The following is a 23,591-nucleotide window of genomic DNA, read 5'->3' as shown; positions in this document are numbered from 1 at the left end:
ACATAGAAGATTGTGGAAAAGCAATTTTTGAAGCAATTCCAATTGTGGAATGGCTGACTGCATCTAGAAACTAATGCAATAGCTGTAATTTGTTTAGAAGGGTCTGAGTCAACAGATATGTCATTTTTGCTTCCTGCCTTTTCTGTTAATTCTGCCTGGAATTTAGACAAGGCTGGAGCTCCACTGACCATGTTGTGAATATGACATACCTACAGGCCATTTAAGCAGAAACATAGCACGAGGCCAGGTCTCTGAATGTATTGTGAGAGCTGCCATACAAGCTATGGTCAGCCTGATTCCGATTTTATTACTGAATGAGAAAAACAAAATCCTGATTAGCTTAAGCCTTTATTTTTAGGAACATAGAGTACATTTTAGATCCTCATCATCACCTCGAAGTTTTTGACCACTTTATGTTCATGGCAATGAATCCTTATTAGCACCTTCAAGTTTTTCTTTCCTTGATTTCTCTCTTACATACAGTGACAATCAATTCCCAACCTTGGGCAAACCCCACCATTCACTTTATTTTTCCCCTCCCAAATATCACTGGAGAAAGGCAAAAAGCTGATCTGGTCCAGTATAATACTACACCTTGCATTTTGGAGAATGAGGCAACCTGTCCCCTATCTTCTAGGGATAGGATTTATCCCTATACCAGAAGATTCTACCTCCTCTGATTTCCTTAGGACAGTGACTTCACAGGTTTTTGTTCACATCTCCCCCCAAAAAATTTTTTTTGAAAAACAATGTAACCCATTTGCACATTTTTAGGTTGACATCTAAAATTTCCCCTTATTACTTAAATAATTGAAAAGAAGAAATTTTGACAATGAATTCTATTGTAAATAGTAGCATTTTAAATAAAGGCCCAGGGACTTCCCTGGTGGCACAGTGGATAAACTCCGCAGTCCCACTGCAGGGGGACTGGGTTTGATCCCTGGTCGGGGAACTAGATCCCACATGCATGCCTCAGCTGAGGAGCCCGTGTGCCGCAACTAAGACCCCAGGCAACCAAATAAATAAATAAATATTTTTTAAAAAATAAAATAAAATAAAGGCCTGGGACTTCCCTGATGGCGCAGTGGTTAAGAACCCGCCTGCCAGTGCAGGGGACACGAGTTCGATCCCTGGTCCGGGAAGATCCCACATGCCACGGAGCAGCTAAGCCCGTGTGCCACAACTACTGAAGCCCACGTGCCTAGAGCCCATGCTCTGCAGCAAGAGAAGCCACCGCAATGAGAAGCCCGCACACTGCAACGAGGAGTAGTGCACAACAATTTATACTAAGGCAATATAGTTTTAACCTTGAAAGTCCTATTGTTTACTTTATCATCCTTTTCTTCAACAAAAATATGTATATAAATTTAAATATTTGAAAATTTTTCTATGGTTATTTTAAAAATTACTATGAATAATCATAGTTAATAGTACAGAACTTATCAAAAACAACATAAATACATTACAACATTTTTTAAGGTTTCAACTATTAGTGATTAGCATATTTTTTATGTTACAGCTTTTTTTTATGTTACAGCTTTTGAGAGTTATTAAACATGAAAAGTAAAATTTTATTGGAAATGTATTTCAATGAAAAGGACAGGGGCTTTAAAAAAAAAAAAGAAGACACCCAGTTGCTGTTATTCACTTCCTCATTACCTAATTGAATATATCAAATTGTCCCTTTGATGGTAGTCGTCAAGTTCTTCCTCTGAGGGCAATCAACCCTCGTTATTCTAGTCGGGAGATGGCTGAGAGGCATGGCTTGCTTTTGTAAAGTGAGAGAAGGGCCATTGTGAAATAGGACATCCTGATTTTTAAAGGCATTCTTAGGCAAAGCAATTTGAAGAAACACTATATATGATCTAGAGATTGATTTTCTTAGTACTATCCATGCCCCTATATCCTAAGAAAATCTTCCTGTACTCCTGAGGACCCTTGTTCCAGAAAAATGCATCTTCAGTGTTCTTCCTTCTTATCCTATTCTGTCCCTAGTCTCTCTTTGAAAAAATAACCTACCCAATACCTTCTCTTTCCATTCTCATATTCAGGCTGCACCTTTATTCTTTCCTCAACCCCCTGGACTTCCCTGAAATTAATTGCCTGAGGATCAACCAACTGCAAACTCCCATGGACACTTTTTCATTCCAATCTCATTAGAACTATTGACTCCGTCATCCCTTTCAAAATTCTCCTCTGTTGGTTTTCCTTTACCAGTTTCTCCTGATTCTTTTCTACTTACCAGTTAACTTCACTGCCTTCTCTCTCTGCCACCCCCTCAAAGTCAGCATTTCCTTGGGTTTTAACCACAGACCACTTCTCACTCCACCTCCTCTTCATCGCAATCCTCACTCCCTCATCTTTAATTACTAAATGACTCTTTCATTTCTTTCTCCAGTTAAGTCATCTCTACCTAGATGTCCCACATGTGCTTCAAACTCAATGTATCCCCAACTGAATTTTAATCTTCTTTCTCAAACCTTCTTCCTGTGTCCCTTAGTGTATGTGGAACCAGCATCCAGTTGATCAAACCAGAGACCCTGGAGTAGCCTATAATCCCTTCTTCTCCCTCACTTTTATTCACTATCTACATATTGTCACTGAGTACTGTCAGTTGGGGTTTCTCTGGTTCCTGGCACAGAAAAATCTCATGTATGTACAAAAATATTTGAAGAAGAGTACTGGAGTAGTTCACAGAAACAAAGAAAAACTAAACATCATGAAGGATAGGAACTGGGCAGCTCCCAGGATCTCTGCAACAGGAATTGAAGATCATCCCCCAAGGAACTGCAACCAAATGATCCAGCAACAGCATAGCCTTTCATTTCTGGGTGTTGCAGAATGAAAATCCGAAGTCCCAAACTTTGATTCAAGCTTGCTTGAAATTAAAACAAACCATAGGTTGAAATGATAATAGATAAGAGGGAAATGACTGGGCTTCACTGGTGGTGCAGTGGTTGGGAGTCTGCCTGCCAATGCAGGGGACACGGGTTCGAGCCCTGGTCTGGGAAGATCCCACATGCCGCGGAGCGACTAGGCCCGTGAGCCACAATTGCTGAGCCTGCGCGTCTGGAGCCTGTGCTCCGCAACAAGAGAGGTCACGATAGTGAGAGGCCCGCGCACCGCGATGAAGAGTGGCCCCCGCTTGCCGCAACTAGAGAAAGCCCTCGCACAGAAACGAAGACCCAACACAGCCAAAAATAAATAAATAAATAACATTAAAAAAAAAAAAAAAAGAAATGACCTTGTTGACATAAGTTCTCTGGGAATCCAAAGTACTCTGTTGGTCTAGCATTTCTCAAGAATAGAAGAGATAATTAGAAAAATTTGCGTTCTGATGACTAGAGGAGCACAATGAATACGAGATTAACTCTTAAAGGGGCAAAGGTCATGTTTAAATTTCCAACCTATGCATTCTCTATTTCTTGTTATTATGATATAGTTCTTTAATAAGAGGTTCCTGTCTTAAGGAATTGAATTTTCTTTTTCTTTTTTTGGCCGCATCAGGTCTTCATTGCTCTGCGTGGGCTTTCTCTAGTTGTGGCGAGCAGGGGCTACTCTTCGTTGCGGTGTGTGGGCTCTAGGCGCGCAGGCTTCAGTAGTTGTGGCACATGGGCTTAGTCGTGGCTCACGGGCTCTAGTGTGCAGGCTCAGTAGTTGTGGTGCACGGGCTCAGTTGCTCCACGTGCGTCATTTGGGACGTTCCTGGACCAGGGCTCGAACCCGTGTCACCTGCATTGGCAGGCAGATTCTTAACCACAGCGCCACCAGGGAAGCCCCCTCCAGCTTCTCCTTGATGTCCCCTCCATTTTCAGCCAGTCAAGGGGAGGTGGTAGAGGAGAAGAAAATGCATTCAGACCTGGGACTGGACAGCTTCTTGACTTCGGGCAGCCCCGTTTCCTCGGCTTGCCTTGCTGTCTGTGAGATGAGTGCAGGGGTTCATTTAGTTGAGCTTGTTCTGTTCCTTTAAAGTCTCAGAGCCTTGACTCACCCTGCTCCTTCAGTCTAGAATACTTTTCTCTCCCAAGGGCACCGCTCCAAAAGTCACTTAGTTATAGGACACTCCCGACAATCCTTCTGGAGTTCGTCAGCCCTTTTTGCTATTCCCCCAGTAATCCCTGCAAGTACCATTCACATATTCAACAAATATCTGTTGAGCACCTACTACATGCCAGGTACTGTTCTAGGGCCTGGAGAGTGTATTTCCATGGAACAAACCAGATAAAAATCCTTATCCTTGTGGAATTGATAGTCTAGTGAAAAAGCAGAGAATAAGCAGTAATCAAATAAGAAAATGATATGATACGTTGAAAGGGGAAATAGGAGTGGGGATGGGATTCCACTTTAAGCAGAGAAGTGATAGAGCTTCACTGAGAAGATTCGTGAGCCATACAGGATACCTAGGCAGGCAGCAAGTCAGCCATACGTGCCAGGCAGGTTGGAGGGAGAGGGAGAGCGAGGAGGCCATTGTGACTAGAGCAGGGAAGTGGGGGTAGAGGTCAGGGAGGTTATGAGTGGCAAGATTCCATCGGCCTTGTAGCCCACTGTAAAAATTAGAATTTCTACCCTGGGTGAAATGGGAAGGCTTTAGAGGGTTTTCAGTAGAGGAAGTCTATACTCTGTTTTTGGTTTTTTAAGCATCTCTCTGGCTGCAACGTGAAGAGACAAGAGAAGAAAAGTGAAATCAAGAAGCTATTGCAATAATCCAGGCGAGACATGATGGTGGTTTGGACCATTATGGTGGCAGGTGTGTAAGCCATAAAATTAATATTTGTTTAATTCAAGTTGCGGCATTAATTATGGCTTGCAGTGAATGCACCACTAATATGCTTCTGCAGTGGGTTTTTGCAGACTGGATTTCGGAGAAGGGTAAGGAAGAGGGGAGGGACGGTTTGAGGTTACCAAGGAAACAGAACATCATAGATCTGAAAACCTGAGACGGCTCTAGGCCTTTAGGCCTCTGGCGCAGCAATAATTCCGCAGCTGAGACCACCAGCGCTTCCCAAAGACCATGCGCAACAGGCCGGGCTGGGAGCCTATGGAAAGCACGGGACTTTCGCAAAGCGGGACAGGCGCATCCCGGGAATCGTAGTTCTGCGCCCCTGCGCAGGCGCAGTGAGCCCCCCGCCGGTGGGGCTTGCGCGCGCAGCTCCTGCAGGACCAGTTTCTAGAAGCCTGTTGCGGTGGTGTGGGTCACGGCTGCGGGTCCTGACGCAGGTAGTGGTTGCCCCGGGCCCTTAGTTTGGGGGCTGCGGCCAGGTCGCCGGCTCCGAGGGCGCACCTTGGGCGGGGTGGGGGCCGAGGGCAGTCTCGCTGTGCACACCCAACGCCGCAGCTTCTGCGGGAGGTGGGTGCGCTCCTGGATGGAGCTTTCCTCCATCGCTTCCCTGCGCCCATGGTCTTGCAACTTCGCTACTTTGGTATTTTGGGCGGGAAAATTCATTGTGTGAGCATGGGGGTAGGGGACTGTCCCGTGTACTGCGGGTTGTTTAGCAGCCTTTCTGGCTCCACTCATTAGGTACCCGTAGCATCCCTCCTCCTTAGTCGTGATAACCAAAATGTCTTCAGCCATTGCCAAACGTCCCCTGCGGGGCAAATTCCCCCCCGCACCCCCCTCGTTTGAGAACTTCTTTCTGCCTGCGTCACATTTTCGCAGAGCCTTTATTGTAAGCTCCCTGGAGATCGTGACAGGTGCCTTGCTTAACCACTGCAGAGTCTCAGGTGTCCAGCGCGGCGCCAGGTACGTGGTGGGCGCCTAATATTTGGCGGAGGAAGAAATGACGTAATGCATACTGTATGCCGGCCTTTGTGCTCGGAGGTGGGTAATTTTTGGTATGATAGTTGCCGTTGGAGGACAGTGTCCTCACTTGCCGGAGTGAAGCACGTCTCAGACTATATTGTCATTTTTTGGGTGCTCTGTGAGGGTGGGGGCCCAGTTTCACTGTCCATGCCTGTCTCCTTAGTGTCCCGCTCTCAGGTCATTGTATATGGTCAGTTATTTGTGGAATGAGAAAATGCATGCAACACAGGGCAGGCTTTGTGCAGAAGAGCACTTGGGAATCAGAGAAAGCCTCATACAAGAGGTGACAGTGGAAAGGAGTCAAGTTTTAATGAGTAAGCTTGGTAGGAGAGGAAAAGAAGGCAGCATTCCAAGGAGAGGGAATGGCTCTAGTGCAAAGGCGGAAGGAGTTAGAGTTTTTGGAAATGGAGAGATACCTTCTTACGGCTGCAGTGTCCATCAGGGGCAGCTAGAGCTGGAGGTGAGGTCATCAGGGCAAGGTTTCTAGACCATCACTTGTGGCTTCAGTGTTTGAATTTTATCTTGAGGCAGTTGGGGAGTGATAGGACCACATCTTGCATATTAGAAGGAATCCTTAGGCTTTGGTGTGAGACTGAATTGAAGAAGGCTGTCCTTAGGTAGTTTCAGTAGGAGAGAATGGAGAGGTTCTTATGAAATAAAACCACCAGATCTTGGTTATTGATTTTGTTAGAAATTTGAGAGTCAAATATGAAGTCAAGTTTCTCAGTTGAGCAGCTGGTGGGAAATTGTGTGGCCATTCATTGAGAGAGGGCAGGAGTGGAATAGGTTTGGATCCTCTTGTAGCAGTGAGCCTTTTCTGATATGTTTTGCTGATGAGGAGTATTTAGTCTGAAGAAACTGTTTTCTTGGAGGGTACCTTTAATTACCCTCAAGTAACTTCTCAGCTTTTCACCTACAGAGAAAATTATTCTTTTAATACAGTAGGGCGGTTCTAGGCCTCTGAGAATGTGTGTGTGTGTGTGTATCAGAACCAAACTAAGAACAATGTTTTTTAGGAGTCACAATTTGTTTCATTTATTTCATAACTTATATTTCTTGACAGTTTCTGCAAGACCATAAAGTGGATCCTTGGAACACTTGATATTTTGCTGGAGAGTGCCTTTTGGTGGCCTGTGTTGACACTCGAAGTCTAAAGGGGACTGAATTCCTCCTGGTGATACACATTGCAAGCCGGAGTAGCCTGAACGAGATGACAGCCATCTCCCCAGATCCTCACACTTTGGTCTCAAGTGAACAAAACAAGGTGCTAAGAATGGAGACCCCTGGGGATCAAGAAGCGCTCCTAAGAGGAGACACTGTTGACCCAGAGTCTTTCAGACAGAGGTTCAGGTGGTTTTGTTACTCCGAAGAGGCTGGACCCAGAAAAGCCCTGAATCAACTGTGGGAGCTCTGCATTCAGTGGCTGAGACCAGACATCCACACGAAACAACAGATTCTCGAGCTTTTGGTGTTTGAGCAATTCCTGACCGTTTTGCCAGGGGAGATCAGGATTTGGGTCAGGTCACAACATCCTGAGAGTAGCGAGGAAGTGGTGACCCTAGTGGAGGAGTTGACCCAAGTGCTTGAAGAAAAGGAAGGTGAGATTAATAGATGGAGGGAGGAAGTGGGAGAGATCTCCTCAAGATATGAAAGTAAACTCCCCAAAAGAGCACTTTCATTTAATAAGTGATTCTTGCTCAAGCCACTGTGCAAGGACTATGAAGAAAACACTTTACTACATAAAACAGATGTGTTATTTCATCTTAATATACCTTATAAATATTTTAAAGATTATTATGAAAATTAAATATGTTAAAACAGTGGGTATATGGAATGAATGAAATCAGTTTTTGTGAGCTTAGAAGTTGAAAGGATATTTTATGAGGTGGGGGGGAAGCTTGGGTTTTAATAGGAAACTGTATCTTTGGCTGTCCTGTGTGTCTTCAAAGCGTAGGGAAAACTTTTTTTCTGTTTTTTCTGACCTTTTTCTCCAGAGTGACATATATAATAATTTCTAGTCTGAGGAGCTCATTTAAAAGGTTGGACTGTTTTTTTTCCCCCTTCCTAGATACGATCTCTCAAGATTCTGTTATTTCCCAAGAGGAGAATCCTGAAGAAGATAAAACAGTTTCTGTTCCTCCAAATACTGAGTCCCAAGTAAGCTTCCTTTCACTGGTTTTCATTCATTCATTTTTTTTTTACCGGAAATTTTCATTCTTAAGTTAATTTGTTAATTGAGGTTTGATTGACCTACAACATTGTATTAGTTTCAGGTGTATGATGTAATGATTCGATATTTGTATATATTGTGAAATGACCACCACAGTAAGTTTAGGTAACATACGTCACCATGTATGGTTACAGGTTTTCATTCTTAAGTAGATACTCACTGAGCTCCTCCTGGGTGGTATAAAGACGCTAGAATAATTAAGACAGTCTCCTTTTCCTCACAGCCTTCACGTTCTTAGAGCTCATTCTTCATATGCTATTTTACTTCAGTTACCAGAATTGATCATGTCTGACTCTAATAAAAACAAAAATATTTATTAAAATTCAACAGTTATTCCTGATAAAATTGGCCAGGTGGAAATAGAATTATATTTCCTGAACATGATAAGAAAATTTTCCAGCTGGATAATGTTGGAAAATTAAAAGCAGTCCTCACAATAAAAAGTAAGAAGATAAGGATGTCTCACCTTACTGCTATTAATGAGTATTTTCTGAGTATTCTAGCCAATACAGTGCTAGAAGAAGGAAATGAGGTAAGTACAGATATGAAAGAAGCAAGTGTATATTACTTACAGATAACATAGTCTTTTTGGAAAACCTCAGAGAATCAACTGAACACGTACTGAAACTCATACAATAGCTGAGAAAAGTAGCTGGTTACAAATCAGTAAGTTTCCTGTATACCAATAATTATCAGTCAGGAAAAAACATTCTTATTCACAATGGTAAATAATAGTGCTCTGGTAGGCTGATAATGGCCCCCTGGAATATGTCCACTTCCTAATCCCTGGAACCTGAGAATGTTACTTTATTTGGAAGAAAGGTCTTTGCAGATGTGATAAAATAGGGATTTGAAATGAGGAAATTACTCTGGATTATATGGGTGGGCCCTAAATGCCATCACAAGTGTACTTAGAGCTTGAACACAGGAACAGGAGAAAGGGACGTGGCGATTGGAGTGATAAGGCCGCAAACCAAGGAACACCACGGAATGCTGACAGCCAAGGAAGCTGGAAGAGGCAAGGAATGGATTCTCCCTCAGAGCCTGAAGGGCGTGCAGTTCCCGCAACACCTGGGTTTCAGATTTCTGGCCTCCAGAATTTGGGAGGATAAATTTCTGTTGTCTTAAGCCACCAGAGTTGTGGTAATTTGATATAGGAGCCACAGGAAGCTACTCCAAGTGCTAATAGTCACTCTGTTGTACTGCCTTTCAAAATGTCATGCTGTAGAGGATGCTATGGAAAGTGTGTTTTAAGGATTAATTGTGCTCATTTGTAATTTGGAGTAATTGTAAGTGTGAGTTTGTCATTGAACACAGATCCTTGTTTGATTGTGATAGAAAATGATTGCTACTTAGAGCCAATTGGAAATTACAGTTTAGAATATAGTCACTGATGTTACTCTTACATGTTTAATTATTGCCTGTAGTGCTTATATTCTGCAGATTTTGGGTTTGGGAATGTAATTTGTATCCTTCATTTAATATTTTCTGTTAATCCTAGAAATCATTGTGTTAGGGTGAATTTGATCAGTGTTAGACATTCCAGAGAATCCTTGTACAGCATTTCACACCAGGAACTAAATGGCAAAGGCAGGGATTGTTTCATAATCTTGTTCTGTGTCACTTGTAACAGATGTATAATAGCTACCTTGAAGTTTGCTTTGGAATTCTCAGAAACTTGAATACCATCAAAACTAGTACTTTGTATCCTAACTACTTCTCTGAATTCTTAGGATCTATTTGGGAATAACCCAATGCAAAAAGGCTGTCTTTGGTGTTCTAGGAATCCATGACACTCAAGGATGTAGCTGTGACCTTTTCCAGAGGAGAGTGGAGGACGCTGGAGCCTTCTCAAAAAGAGATATATAAGGAAGTGCTGCTGGAGAACTATAGGAACCTAGAATTTCTGGGTAAAGACATCTTCTCTTCATCATCTAGCATCTAAGCTGGGTATCTTTTTGTCCATTCTTATTGAAAGATAAGTGCTATTAACTGTTTTGGCTGGGCTTACAGGGGTGATGTGACTAATCCTAAAAATGGGTCCTAAAAATGTACTTTTCTACAATGTTTTCTCCAAGAAAGAGTCTTTGCTTCATTGAGCTGAAAATGTTGAGCACCATTTTGCTGTCGCCAAGGCCATACCTTCCCCAGTGTTCTCCTCAAATGCCAGTATTGAAGTCTGTTTGGCAGCATCCTTTTCTTCCCTGGAGAACCAGAGGCTGTGAATGTTGGAATGTCTTTGTTCTAGGCAAAAACAGCCATTTTCTATTCTTTTCTCTATGAGCAGGCTTTCCAGTTTCCAAGTTAGATTTGATTTCCCAGCTAAAGTGGGCTGGACTACCACGGCTGCTGCAAAAACAAGCCTCAAGAGGCTCCAGACCAGGTGAGTCGGTGAAAAGTGGAGGAGGAAATTGAAGTAGTTGCTTTACCAAGCCATTTGGAGGAATTTTGGAAATGTTGGGTGGGCTCGGTGCTAACATAGGAAGATGATTAGAATATCCACCTTGCCGTCCTGGAATGTTCAGTTTAACAGGGGAGACTGTTAGTTTGGGTCCTCAAGAAGCAGATGCCCAGATACGATTAGCCAGGTCAGAGACTTACTGGGGAGAATTCCAGGGAAGGAAAGCTGGGAGGGGACTGGAAGAGGCTGGGATTGCTGTCAGAGTGTGATGCAGGTCTGACACCTGTGACGAGAGAGGGAAGGAAGGAAGGCTGGGTAGGATGAGTCTTAGATTGAAGTGCAGGTTGAGGAGGTCTTGGCAAAGCCAAAAAAGAGTCTTCCCGCCAAGAGTCACCTATCAGAGTCGTATGCCTCACGGAAATGGGCCTAGTATCCCTGCCATACTTGAAATTGACTGGGAGCACCTGTGGCAAAGTGGCCTTGGTGTGATGCTGTGGTGGTCATTGAGCAGCAGCAGGGGGCTGTTGGGTAAGCACCCCAGAGGAGGAGCTCTGAGAGGCACGTTTCCATGGATGCCATAGATGTAGACATCAGAACTAAACGTGTTGGTGATGGAATGTATGTCCTAATGGTGGCATGTGTAAGGAGCAGTGGGAAGATACAGGAGCAAGGGCTTAATTAACAATTGAATTGAGTCTTGGAGAAGAAATAGGAGTTCGTTTAATGGACAGCACCTATAGTATAATTTGTTAAAAGGAAAAAAATGTACATATACATGTATATGTTTAAATGTATAGATACATATGGGATTTTACTGTCTGGAGAACATTCCATGTTAACACTGGTTATCATTGAGGGATTACATTTTTTCTCTATTTTCTTCCTTACACTTTAATAATAAACATATTAAGTTTGTATTTTTAAAAATCAAAATAAATTATTATATATCAATACCTTGGTTTATTTTAAGGAAAAAAATAATAATTTACTTTGCTCTATTCCATCTTATTAACCATTCATTTTAGTCAACCTATTGGCTGTTTCCAGCATAGTTACACAAATAAAGGACGGCAGTTGTTTTTTTATGTTTAAGTACATTTGGGAGAGTTGTTTTGAAAACGGATTCTAAAAATGTTTTGAGTAAAATCTAGCAGCATTGGTATAAATACACGCCTCTCCCCCCAAGATGCTTATGTAAAAGAAGCATCATTTAGATGTACAACTTATTTAAAAAGTCATTTACAACAGAATGGAGAAAAAGGTTTTGACAGACAAAGCCAGAATCAAGGGCTATGATTTATAAAAAGCTCGTGCAAATCAGTAAGGAACACTGAGTATGTTAGAAAAATGAGCAAGGAACTTCAGCAGGTAGCTAACCAAAATAACTGACAAAAATAAAATTTAAGAAGCTGTTAACGTGAAAAAAGTGTTCCAAATCACTGGTCAACAATGTAATTTACATTTAAGGGACAGTACTATTTATTATGAATCAAATTTGCAAAGGTTTAGAGAAAAAGCATTTGACCATAGAAGAGTAGTCAGATACTTCTCATCATGTATTATGTGGTGATAGAATTTTTCTACCCTTTGGTTCAGTGATTCCACTTTTATGACTCAGTTCTGAGGAAGTATTAATCATTTGATAAACATGCCATAAGGAAATAACTAAATAGTAATATATTGATATGATGGATTATTATGTGATTAAAATCATGAAGAATTAACTAATGAGGTGGGAAAGAATTATGAATAAAAACAGTAACTGTACATATTATACATAGATTTTCTATTCTACAATGTGCAGAAAAATTTCCAGAAGAAAATACACAGAATTTTTAATAATGGTTAACTTCTGGGTAATAGGATTTTATGTCTTACTTTCTTTCTTTATGTTTTGAAAAGCGCTCGTTAGCATTTAATGAACCTCCCTCCATGTAGCTTCATGCTGCCAGGACAGGCCCCCCCGCCAATCTTCTCAGCTCTTCTGCTGAAGAATTTGGCCTTCAGGATGACAGGCTGCTTTGGGCGCTCTCTCTTCCCCAGAACTTTGTAGTAGCCCGATTGCTCCACATTAGTGATAGGAGCAGCTCCAGTCTTGTTTTTGGCAGCATTTAGCGTATCTGCTCACTGACCAAGGTCCACAGTTTATCCAGGTTGACATTGGGGCAGAAGCTCTAGTTCCTTGCTAAGTGGTAATGCCTCATACCAACTTTCCCAGAGTAACCCTGGGTGATATTTTTTGAAATTGATCCTCTGGTGACATGTGCCACCAGCATTACCCTGGCCTCCCAGATGCTTCTGGTGTTTGCTGATGCGGTCATGGCTGGGGCTCATGTGGCCCCTAAGCTTCCAGTTCTTCCTTAGTCTGGATGGCATGTTGGTGACTGTCAAGTCTTGAGAGCCATCCAGGATTTTGTATTTTATAGTTACCTGGTTAAAAAGTCTTATGAAAGTGACACTGGAATCTCATAACTAAGAGCCAGGATGAATGATGTGGTTAATAAAAGAATTCAGGGTTCTGAGAGGAGCACAAATCTCGAGAGGGTGGTGTTGGAGATTGTGGGACTTGCACCCTAGGCCCTATCAGATTTTCTGTGTTTGTGATAGTGAAGGTGCATAGGGATTGAATTCTAGGCAGTATGAAGTATTAAGATGCTGTCGTGTAGTAGGGACCATAAATGGATGCCTGGTTAGAGTATTCATAAGATTGGTAGGGCCAGATTGTGGTAACCTTTGAAAGTCTAGCATAGGTGTTATTGCATATCTGTGATGTGATTAACATTGTCTATAAACTTAGTGCTATTTGGCTGCTTTGAGGAGAGGCAGTATGGTACAGGGGTCAGAAGTGTGGGCTTTGGTGTCAGACTGGGTTAAAAATCTGGCTCTACCACTTACAGTACACGTAACCTTGGGAAAGCTGTTTACACTCTTTGTGCCTAGTTGTCACATCCATAAAACAGGGATAATAATAGGACCTACTTCATAGGGTTATTGTGAAAATTAAGTGAAATACAAGTAAAGTGCTTGGTATGGGACGTGGCATTTGGTAATTATTCAATAAATGTTTGCACTATCATTATTATTTGGAAGGAGAATAGATTGGATGGCAAGAGGAATAAGTTTGAACCTATTACAGAAATTTGAAATGAGGGTGAGAACTTGCATCTCTAACTATAAAGCACAAACCTTTCATCTTCCTCAGTATTTTTCCTAAGCTCTAAGTTTCCCCAGTTCCCACATGTCACTTTTCCCTTCCCTGTTTTATGACACTCTGAGAATTGTCCACACCCTGTTTCTTACAGTCTCTACTGTCTCTATTCCTATTTTAGTCCCAAATGCAGCAGCTTCCTTTATTGCAAACAGGAAATATTGTATTTGTTATTTCTTTTAGAGTGTGAACTTAGCGGTGAATTGAAGGAATCTGGCGGAAATCAAGATGTTCTTATGGAAGAATCGACTTTAGATAAAATAATAGAAAGGTATCTAATGAGTGGTGATTGTGACTTGACGGGAGAATCCTGGAAACTTTATGGCAGACTAGAGGAGGGTCGTAGTGATAGGGAACATTCACAAGTAGCAATCACACAAAAGAAAACTCAAGGGAGAGGCAATAAGGGTGAGGAATTTGACTCAGAAAAGAGCCCTTTTGGAAATAACTTCAAACCACCTTCAGACCTAATTAAACATCTCAGAATCTACTTAAGGAAGAAATCTCGGAGGTATAACGAAGGCAAGAAACCCTTCAGTTTTCATTCAGACCTTGTCCCGAACCGCAAGGAACACAGTGGAGAAAAGCCACGAAAATGTAATGAAGGCAGGAAAGCCTTAAGTCACTCTTCATCTCTGACTGAACATCAGAAACATCAGAAAATCCATTTTGGGGAAAAGTCCCAGAAGTGCAGTAGCTGTGGGGTAGCCGTTACTCAAAACTCATCCCTTAGTAAGAGAAAAAACTCCTCTACATGCGAAAAATGTTGGAAAGAGTTAGGTCAAGATGCAGCCGTAGATAAAGACGAGGGAACTGAGACTGGAGAAAAAACCCATAAATGCAGCAAATGTGGAAAAGCCTTTGGCTATAGCGCCTCACTGACCAAACATAGGAGAATTCACACTGGGGAGAAACCCTACATGTGCAATGAGTGTGGAAAAGCCTTCAGTGACAGCTCATCACTCACACCACACCACCGAACCCACAGTGGAGAAAAGCCCTTCAAGTGTGATGATTGTGGAAAATCTTTCACCCTGAGTGCCCACCTCATTAAACATCAGAGAGTTCACACTGGAGAGAAACCCTATAAATGTAAAGAATGTGGGAGGCCCTTCAGTGACAGTTCATCTCTTATTCAGCATCAGCGAATTCATACTGGAGAAAAACCCTACACGTGTAAAAACTGTGGAAAATCCTTCAGTCATAGCTCATCCCTTTCCAAACATCAGAGAATTCATACCGGAGAGAAACCCTACAAGTGTGGTGAGTGTGGGAAAGCTTTTAGACAGAATTCTTGCCTTACCCGACATCAGAGGATTCATACTGGAGAAAAGCCGTATTTGTGTAATGATTGCGGGATGACTTTTAGCCATTTTACATCTGTGATTTATCATCAGAGACTTCATTCAGGAGAAAAACCTTACAAGTGTACCCAGTGTGAGAAAGCCTTCCCTACCCATTCGCTCCTTAGCCGTCATCAGAGAATTCATACGGGCGTCAAGCCTTATAAATGTAAGGACTGTGGAAAATCCTTCAGTCAGAGTTCATCTCTTAATGAACATCATCGAATTCATACTGGAGAGAAACCCTATGAATGTAACTACTGTGGAGCAACCTTTAGTCGAAGCTCAATCCTTGTAGAACACCTGAAAATTCATACCGGCAGGAGAGAATACGAATGCAACGAATGCGAGAAGACGTTCAAAAGTAATTCTGGCCTCATCAGGCATCGGGGATTTCATTCTGCAGAGTAATTCTTGGAAATATAGTAAGGTGGGGGGTGGGATTTAGTCACAGTTGTCCCTTGTCAAAAACCTGGGGTGTAAACTACCACAACATTGATTAGTAGGAAATTTAGTCACAATTGTCCCTTATTAAAAACCGGGGGTGTAAACTACCACAACATTGGTTAGTAGGAAATTTAGTCACATTAGTCCCTCATTAAAAACCTGGGGTGTAAACTGCCGCAGCATTGATTAGTAGCTGCAACTTTGATGGGTTGGCAGCTAGGAAAAAGATACTTTTTGTCATTCACCCCTCTTCTTTGCAAGGATGTCAACTTTCAGTAGATAGTGATTCGGGTTGGTAAAGTCAAATGAAAAGAGAAGAAAGTAGTAGTATGAGATGTGAAATGATTCTGAAAAGCCAAATGTGAATTTAAAAAGCAGGAGAGGGGTGCACAGGGCCCATCTTACGAACCTCTTCTCTTCAGATTGCCTTCTCTCCTAGCTTCCGCGTTCACTACCATGTAGTTTTATAGAAAGAGCACCTGACTGTAGTCAGGTAATCTGGGTTCTGTCCCAGTTTGCTGACCAACTTCCTATATAACCTTGGAGAAATCATTTGACCTTTCTGAATTTTAGTTTCTTTACTGGTAAAGTGAAGGGGTGGGACTAATGATTTCTGAGGTTTCTTTCTTTGGTACCTCTGGTACTTTCTGAAGCTGTGGGAATAAGTTAAACATTTTTGATTCTTTGGCATTTTCAAGTTTCCCTAGTAGAAAATAACTCATTTAAGCTACTGAACTTCTGGCTTAGTGACAATGCAGTATGCTTTTTGAATACTTGATGCCAGAATTGCTCAAATGCTGTGCACAGGAACAAGTCAGGAGAGCTCAAACAGGTTTGCCTTCAGGGAGTGTTTTGATTGGACAAAGCACCCCAACCTGTTTTTCCTCTAGACTTTGGCCGTGGGGATTGGGAATCTCGATGGCATGCTCCTGGGCCATCTCAGCCATGAGAGTAACAGTCCTAGGAAAATAGGTGAGGGGTTGGGGGGGAAACGGGTACTGAAAACGGCTATTTTGGATGGATTGTCTTTTGCAAAATAGAATTCTATTTTTTAAAAAGTTTGCCTGTACTAAGTACAGCTTCTTGTAATTTAAGTGCAAACGTTCTGTATGGCAAAGGTCACAAGCTAAGATTGGGCCCTTTTACATGTTTTAGTTGGCCTGTATGGTAAGGTGGTTTTGTGTGTGTGTGTGTGTGTGTGTGTGTAATTAGTTGTCATCATTTAAAAATTAGGAAATTTCATACCCCCCAAAAAAGAGTCTTGTTTTGAAAAATTAATAAGGGCTGACAGTACTGGGCCCATATTTCAGTGGGGCAGTCAGCTGGTTTCGGGTAGCCGCTGCTACCTTTAGATGGGGAATCTATTCTCATACTTGCAGAGTTATCTCATTTATGTAGCTTGACTTGCCCACCGTAGGAAACTGACATTACAATCCCCTACCATCTGGAGAATACGTATCCTAAAATCTAAAGAGACTCCACTGATAGTAAAATTCAAGAAAAGAATGTAGAAATGATACAGAATAAATTTTAAGTTAAGTTTTCTGTTATGAAGTTAGACCTCACAGGAATAGACTATACAGATATTAGTGGGTTATGTCTTATGAATGTCAGTGGTGGAGTCTGAATAATTCTAACTGTGAAAAAGGAACTGAAAACCCTGGGTCAGTTAGGTTTGGGTCTCAGGTCATAGGGTTCTAGAGGAGCCCCACTGACTCAGCAGTGGTGCAGAGTTCCTAAAGTTGAAATTTGAGGCAGCTCCTATAGAAAGAGAACAAAACGGGTAAACTTTCGGCTTCCGGAAGTGAAGAGATGCTTAATGCTCATCTGAGATTCAGCAATATTTGCTGTGATTTAATGGGTTTAGTTTGCAGTGCTACTTCTGGATGATGTTTTTGGTTTCTTCTTTGTGCACCACCCCACAGTAGTTCAAGTGTTGCTGTGGGATAAATTAGTCTATGTAGTTATTGCTAAGTGGACCAGCTGGAGACATTCTAGTCATGAAAGGAATATGGCTTATCAGAATTATTCACCCCGGCTTAAGTTTTTTTCTGAAAGGATAGAAACCTTGGTTTTTTTTCTGGAAAGATATAATCTAAGAATTAAATACGTAAAAATCTTGAGAAGAGGCTTGTTCCAGGATGTTTACTTCTTACATTCCCCAGCATTCATAAGAGGAAGTTTTATATAAATAGCAGTTGGGAATCCAGAACATAACCCCCACCCCCTTTTTCTTTACTGTGTTATTGAGGTATAAATTATATATTGTAAAAGTCATTCAAATGTATAATTCAGTGAGTTTTAGTCAATTCACTGAGTTGTACAGTTGGTGCCACAATCTGATTTTAGAACATTTTATCATCATGATAATATCCCTCACACCCATTTAGAGTAATCCCATCCCCACCCTGATCCTAGGCAACCACTAATCATTCTACTCTCTGTCTCCTTAGAGTTGCTTTTTCTGGACATTTTATTTAAAGGTAATCATATGTGGTCGTCTTTAGTTTTTCATTAACTTGTTTCTGAGTTCATCCGTGTGGTTTTCTGAATTCATCTGTGAGGTAGCATATTGGTACTTTAATCCTTTTTATTGTCAAATATTATCTGATTGTATGGATGTCCCATATTTTGTCCATTCACCAGTTGAAGGACATTTGGGTTGTTTCCATTTTCTGGCTGTGAAAAATAATGCTGCTTTGAACATTAGCGTGCAAGTCTTTGTGTGGACATAATGTTTTCATTTTTCTTAGATGCCTGAGTGGAGTTGCTGGGTTATATGGTGAATTTTAGTTCAACTTTTTAAGAAGTTGCCAAGTTGTTTTCCAAAGTGACTATGTCATTTTACATTCTGAACTTGAGTGTATGGTGGTTCCTGATGAAGTTACATCCTCACCAACCCTTGTTATTGTTTGTATTTTTTATTATAGCCAACCTAGTGATTGAAGTGGTATCTCTTTGTGGTTAATGATATTGAGAATCTTTTCATGTGTTCTTTAGCTGTTGATGTACCTCCTTTGGTGAAATGTGTTGTCCACACGTTATTTATATTATTAACTTGCAGTTCTTTTTATTCTACCTATAAGTCCTTTATCCAGTATGAACTTTCTAAATACCATGTACTAGGCACAGAAGACAACCTCAAATCCTGCTGTACAATATTCATCAAAAGTTTGGTTTCAGTAACTGCTTACATAAAATTGCCTAAAGGATATTTAGTCTGGCCTATTATCTAAATATTTAAATTCATTTTTGGGGTTAGATCATCAAAAGGTTTTAAACTTCTTTGGACTCCTTATAGAATTGCTTTTATTAACCTGTTTTACTTTATACTCTTTATCTATGACACATTTTACTTCAAAATGAAGAACTTGCATTTAAAAATGTTTCCTCTTAATGAGTTTATATTGAAGAAATTTCTTTTCTGTCTCAGGACAAGACAAGGCTTTTCCTGTCAGTTAATTCACTTCTATTTACTTATTTTAGAGTTCCTTTTAAAATTTATTTATTTTTTATTTATTTTTGGCTGCATTGGGTCTTTGTTGCTGCGCGTGGGCGTTCTCTAGTTGAGGCGAGCGGGGGCTACTCTTCGTTGTGGTGCGCGGGCTTCTCATTGTGGTGGCTTGTCTTGCTGCAGAGCACGGGCTCTAGGTGCGCGGGCTTCAGTAGTTGTGGCTTGCAGGCTCTAGAGCGCAGGCTCAGTAGTTGTGGCACACGGGCTTAGTTGCTCCGCAGCATGTGGGATCTTCCCAGACCAGGGCTCGAACCTGTGTCGCCTGCGTTGACGGGTGGATTCTTAACCACTGTGCCACCAGGGAAGTCCCTAGAGTTCTTTTTTAATGTGGTAGAATATACATAACATAAAATTGACCATTTTAATTCTTTTTGGGTGTACACTTCAGTGGCATTAAGTACATTCACATTGTTGTGCAATCATCCCCACTATTCATCTCCAGAACTTTTTTTTTTTGGCCACACCGCGTGGCATGCAGGATCTTAGTTCCCTGACCAGGGGTCAAACTCATGTCCCCTGCAGTGGAAGAATGGAGTCTTAACCACTGGACCGCCAGGGAAGTCCCTCCAGAACTTTTCCATCATCCCTAATTGAAACTTAGTAGTTAACCATTAGCTCCCCATTCTCTCCTCCCCCAAGCCCCTGGTAACCACTATTTGACTTTTTTTTTCATATGTCTATGATTTTGACTATTTTAGGTACTTCGTATAAATGGAATCATTCAGTACTTGTCCTTTTGTGTCTGGCTTGTTTCACTTAGCATGATGTTTTTAAGGTTCATGTTGTATCATGCGTCAGAATTTCATTTTTTTTCATTATTTTAACACTGAGTAATATTCTGTTGTAAGTATATACCACATGATTTGTTTGTGCATTCATTTTTCAATGGGCGTTTAGGTTATTGCCATTATTTTGGCTCTTGTTAATAACACTGCTATGAACAGTGGTGCGCAAATACTGTTTGAGTCCCTGTGTTCAGTTCTTTGAGATACATACCTAGAAGTGGAATTGCTGGATGCCCTCAAGGTTCATCCATGTCATGGCGTACAACAGGATTTCCTTCTTTTTTAAGGATGAATAATGTTCCATTGTATATAGATACCACATTTTCTTTATCCATTCATCCATCAATACACGTTTAGGTTGCTTCTATCTCTTGGCTATTGTGAAAAATGCTGCAGTGAACATGGGTGTGCAAATATATCTTCAAGGTCTATTTTCAGTCTTCTGTATATATACCCAGAAGCAAGATTGCTAAATCATGATAATTCTATTTTTAATTTTTTAAGGAACTTCCATGCTGTTTTCCACTGCAGCTGCACCCATTTCACATTCCTACCAGCAGTGCTCAAAGGGTTTCTGTTTCTCCATGTCCTTGCAACACTTACTTTTTTCTGTGTTTTGATAGTGGCCATCCTTACGGGTATGAGATGATATCTTGTGGTTTTGATTTGCATCCCCTGATGATTAGTGATGTTGAACATCTTTTCATATACTCATTAGACATTTCTATGCCTTCTTTAGAGACATGTCTGTTCAAGTCCTTTGCCTTTTTTTTTAATGAAAACGTTCATTTCTTATTCCATTCCTTTTCACTGCTTTGATTGTTTTCTTTGCTATGTAGAAGTTTTTGTGTTTGATGTAGTCCTATTTGCCTGTGTTTGCTTTGTTTTGCTTGTGTTTTTGGTGTCATAGACAAGAAATCATTGCCATATCCTGTATCATGAAGTTTTCCTCCTATATTTTCTTTCAAGAGTTTTACCACTTCAGGTCTTAATGTTTAGGCCTTTAATCCATTTTGAGTTAATTTTTTTGTGTGGTATAAGGGTCCATCTTCATTCTTTTGTCTGTGGGTATCAAGTTTTCCAAGCACTGTTTGTTGAGGATATTATCCTTTCCACATTGTGTAGTCTTTGTACCCTTGTTGAAAATCATTTGGCCATATGCACTGATGTGTTTCTGTGTTCTCTATTCCATTGGTCTATATGTCTTTTTTTTTTTCTTTTGTTTTTTTTTATAAACTTATTTATTTATTTATGTATTTATTTATTTATCTTTGGCTGTGTTGGGTCTTCATTTCTGTGTGTGGGCTTTCTCTAGTTGCAGCAAGTGGGAGTTACTCTTCATTGCGGTGCGCGGGCTTCTCATTGTGGTGACTTCTTTTGTTGCAGAGCTGGGGCTCTAGGTGAGCGGGCTTCAGTAGTTGTGGCACGTGGGCTTCAGTAGTTGTGGCTCACGGGCCCTAGAGCGCAGGCTCAGTAGTTGAGGCACACGGGCTTAGTTGCTCCACGGCACGTGGGATCTTCCCAGACCAGGGATCGAACCCGTGTCCCCTGCATTGGCAGGCGGATTCTTAACAACTGTGCCACCAGGGAAGTCCCCGGTCTATATGTCTTTATGCCAGTACCAAGCTGTTTTAATTACTGTAGCTTTGTAGTATGTTTTGAAATCAGGACATGTGAGGCCTCCAGAGTTTTTCTTCTTTCTTGAGATTGTTTTGGCTCTTTGGGGTCCTTTAAGATTCCATATGAATTTGGGGATGGTTTCTTGTGTTTCTGCGAAAGACCACTTGGGGTAGTATAAATATTTTAGCAATATTAAGTCTTCAAGTCCATAAACATGGGATGTCTTTCCATTCATTTGTGTCAACTTTCAGCAGTGTTCTGTAGTTTCCAGTGTACAAATCTTTTACTTCTTTGGTTAAGTTTATTCCTAAGTAATTTATTCTTTTTGATGATAGTGTAAATAGAATTGTTTTCTTAATTTCCTTTCTGGATTGTTGACTGTTAGTGTATAGAAATGCAACTGATTTTTGAATTTTGATTTTATATTCTGTAACTTTGCTGTATTTGCTTATTCAACAGTTTTTGTGTGTGTGTGTATGTGTGTGTGTAATGTTTAGGGTTTTCAACACATAAGATCATGTCATCTGTGAAAAGAGATAATATTACTTCTTTCTTCCTAAGCTGGATGGCTTTTAATTCTTTATCTTGTGTGATTGCTCTGGCTAGGACCCAAGTACTGTGTTGAATAGAAGTGACTAAAGTGGGTATCCTAGTCTTATTCTTGATATCGGAGGAAAAGGTTTCAGTTTTTCACTGTTGAGTATGATGTTAGCTGTGATCTTTTCATTAATGAACTTTATTATGATAAACAGATTTGCTAGATATAGAATCCTCAACCAACAGTTTTTTTCTTTATGCACTTTGAATATATCAACCCACAGACTTCTGGTCTCCAAGGTCTCTGAGAAGAAATAAGATAGATTCATTGAGGATCCCTTTTATACGATGAGTTACTTCCTCTTGTTGCTTTCAAGGTTCTTTGTCTTTGGATTTTGACAATTTGATTATAATTTGTCTAGATTTGTGCATCTTTGTGTTTACAGGCATATCTTGTATATATTGTGGGTTTACTTCCAGACCGCTGCAATAAAACAAATGTTGCCTAAATTGGATAGCACGAATTTTTTTGTTTCCCAGTGCATATAAAAGTTATGTTCACACTCTACTGTAGTCTGTTAATTGTGCAATACCATTATGTCTAAAAAATCGATGTGCATACCTTAATTTAAAAATACTTTATTGCTAAAAAAAAATGCATCTGAGCCTTTAGCAAGTCGCAGTCCTTTTGCTGGTGGAGGGTCTTGCCTCATTGATGGCTGCTGACTGATCAGGATGGTGGTTGCTGAGTTGGGGTGCCTGGGGCAATTTCTTAAAATAAGACAACATTGAAGTTTGCCTTATTGGTTGGCTCTTCTTTTCATGAACAATTTCTCAGTAGCTCTCAGTGCTGTTTGATAACATTTTACTCACACCAGAACTTCTTTCAAAATTGGAGGGACTTCCCTGTTGGCACAGAGGTTAGGAATCCACCTGGCAATGCAGGGGACACGGGTTCGAGCCCTGGTCCGGGAGGATCCCACATGCCACGGAGCAACTAAGCCCGTGTGCCACAACTGCTGAGCTTGTGCTCTAGAGTCCGTGTGCCACAACTACTGAGCCCGCTCGCCTAGAGTCCGTGCTCCGCAACAAGGGAAGCCACCGCAATGAGAAGCCCGTGCACCACAACGAAGAGTAGCCCCCGCTTGCCACAACTAGAGAAAGCCCGTGCGCAGCAACAAAGACCCAACACAGCCCATAATTAATTAATTAATTAATTAATTAATTAATTAATTAATTGGAGTAAGTCCTTTCAAACCCTGATGTTGCTTTAGCCAAGTAAGTTTATATATGTAATATTCTAAATCCTTTGTTGTCATTTCAGCGTTCTTCACCAGGAGTAGACTCCATCTCAAGAAACCACTTTCTTTGCTCATCCATAAGAAGCATTCCTCATTCCTTAAAAATTTTATTATGAAATTGCAGCAATTGAGTCATATCTTTAAGCTCCACTTGTAATTCTAGTTCTCTTGCTATTTCCACCACATCTGCAGTTACTTCCTCCACTCAAGTCTTGAACCCCTCAAAGTCACCCATGAGGGTTGAAATCAACTTCTTCCAAACTCTTGTTCATGTTGGTATTTTGACCTTGTCCCATGAATCATGAATGTTCTTAGTGGCATCTAGAATGGTGAATCCTTTCCAGAAGGTTTCAATTCACTGTACCTAGATCCATCAGAAGCACCCATCTCCATCAAGTCATCTTC

General features: G+C 41.0%; 1 protein-coding gene across 2 annotated transcripts; it reads left to right on the top strand.

Moving 5' to 3' along the window:
* The first annotated feature begins 1,809 nt into the window (after positions 1 to 1,809).
* ZNF483 (zinc finger protein 483) lies at positions 1,810 to 23,104 on the top strand. 2 transcript variants are annotated; one of them, XM_082469153.1, is made up of 7 exons: positions 1,810 to 5,217; positions 5,714 to 5,818; positions 6,864 to 7,398; positions 7,869 to 7,957; positions 9,814 to 9,940; positions 10,318 to 10,413; positions 13,823 to 23,104. In XM_082469153.1, the coding sequence occupies exons 3-7, from the start codon at positions 7,011 to 7,013 to the stop codon at positions 15,391 to 15,393; spliced, it is 2,271 nt and encodes a 756-aa protein (XP_082325279.1). In that variant the 5' UTR covers positions 1,810 to 5,217; positions 5,714 to 5,818; positions 6,864 to 7,010; the 3' UTR covers positions 15,394 to 23,104. The 2 variants fall into 2 exon arrangements, with proteins under 2 accessions (XP_082325279.1, XP_082325278.1); XM_082469152.1 differs by lacking the exon at positions 5,714 to 5,818.
* Positions 23,105 to 23,591: the final 487 nt, after the last annotated feature.

This window comes from Balaenoptera physalus (genome assembly GCF_965194825.1).
Source record: "Balaenoptera physalus genome assembly, chromosome: 7".
Lineage (NCBI taxonomy): Eukaryota > Metazoa > Chordata > Mammalia > Artiodactyla > Balaenopteridae > Balaenoptera > Balaenoptera physalus.
The sequence above is the reverse complement of the archived record's forward strand: the minus strand, read 5'-3'. Positions and strand labels throughout refer to the sequence as shown.

What these genes read in the sequence shown, in the direction of transcription:
- ZNF483 (XM_082469152.1), top strand. Translation starts at nt 7,011, where the DNA reads ATGACAGCCATCTCCCCAGATCCTCACACTTTGGTCTCAAGTGAACAA. An exon ending in AGTGCTTGAAGAAAAGGAAG is followed by an intron (nt 7,399 to 7,868) that starts GTGAGATTAATA and finishes CCCCCTTCCTAG; the next exon opens with ATACGATCTCTCAAGATTCT. An exon ending in CTCAAGAGGCTCCAGACCAG is followed by an intron (nt 10,414 to 13,822) that starts GTGAGTCGGTGA and finishes TATTTCTTTTAG; the next exon opens with AGTGTGAACTTAGCGGTGAA.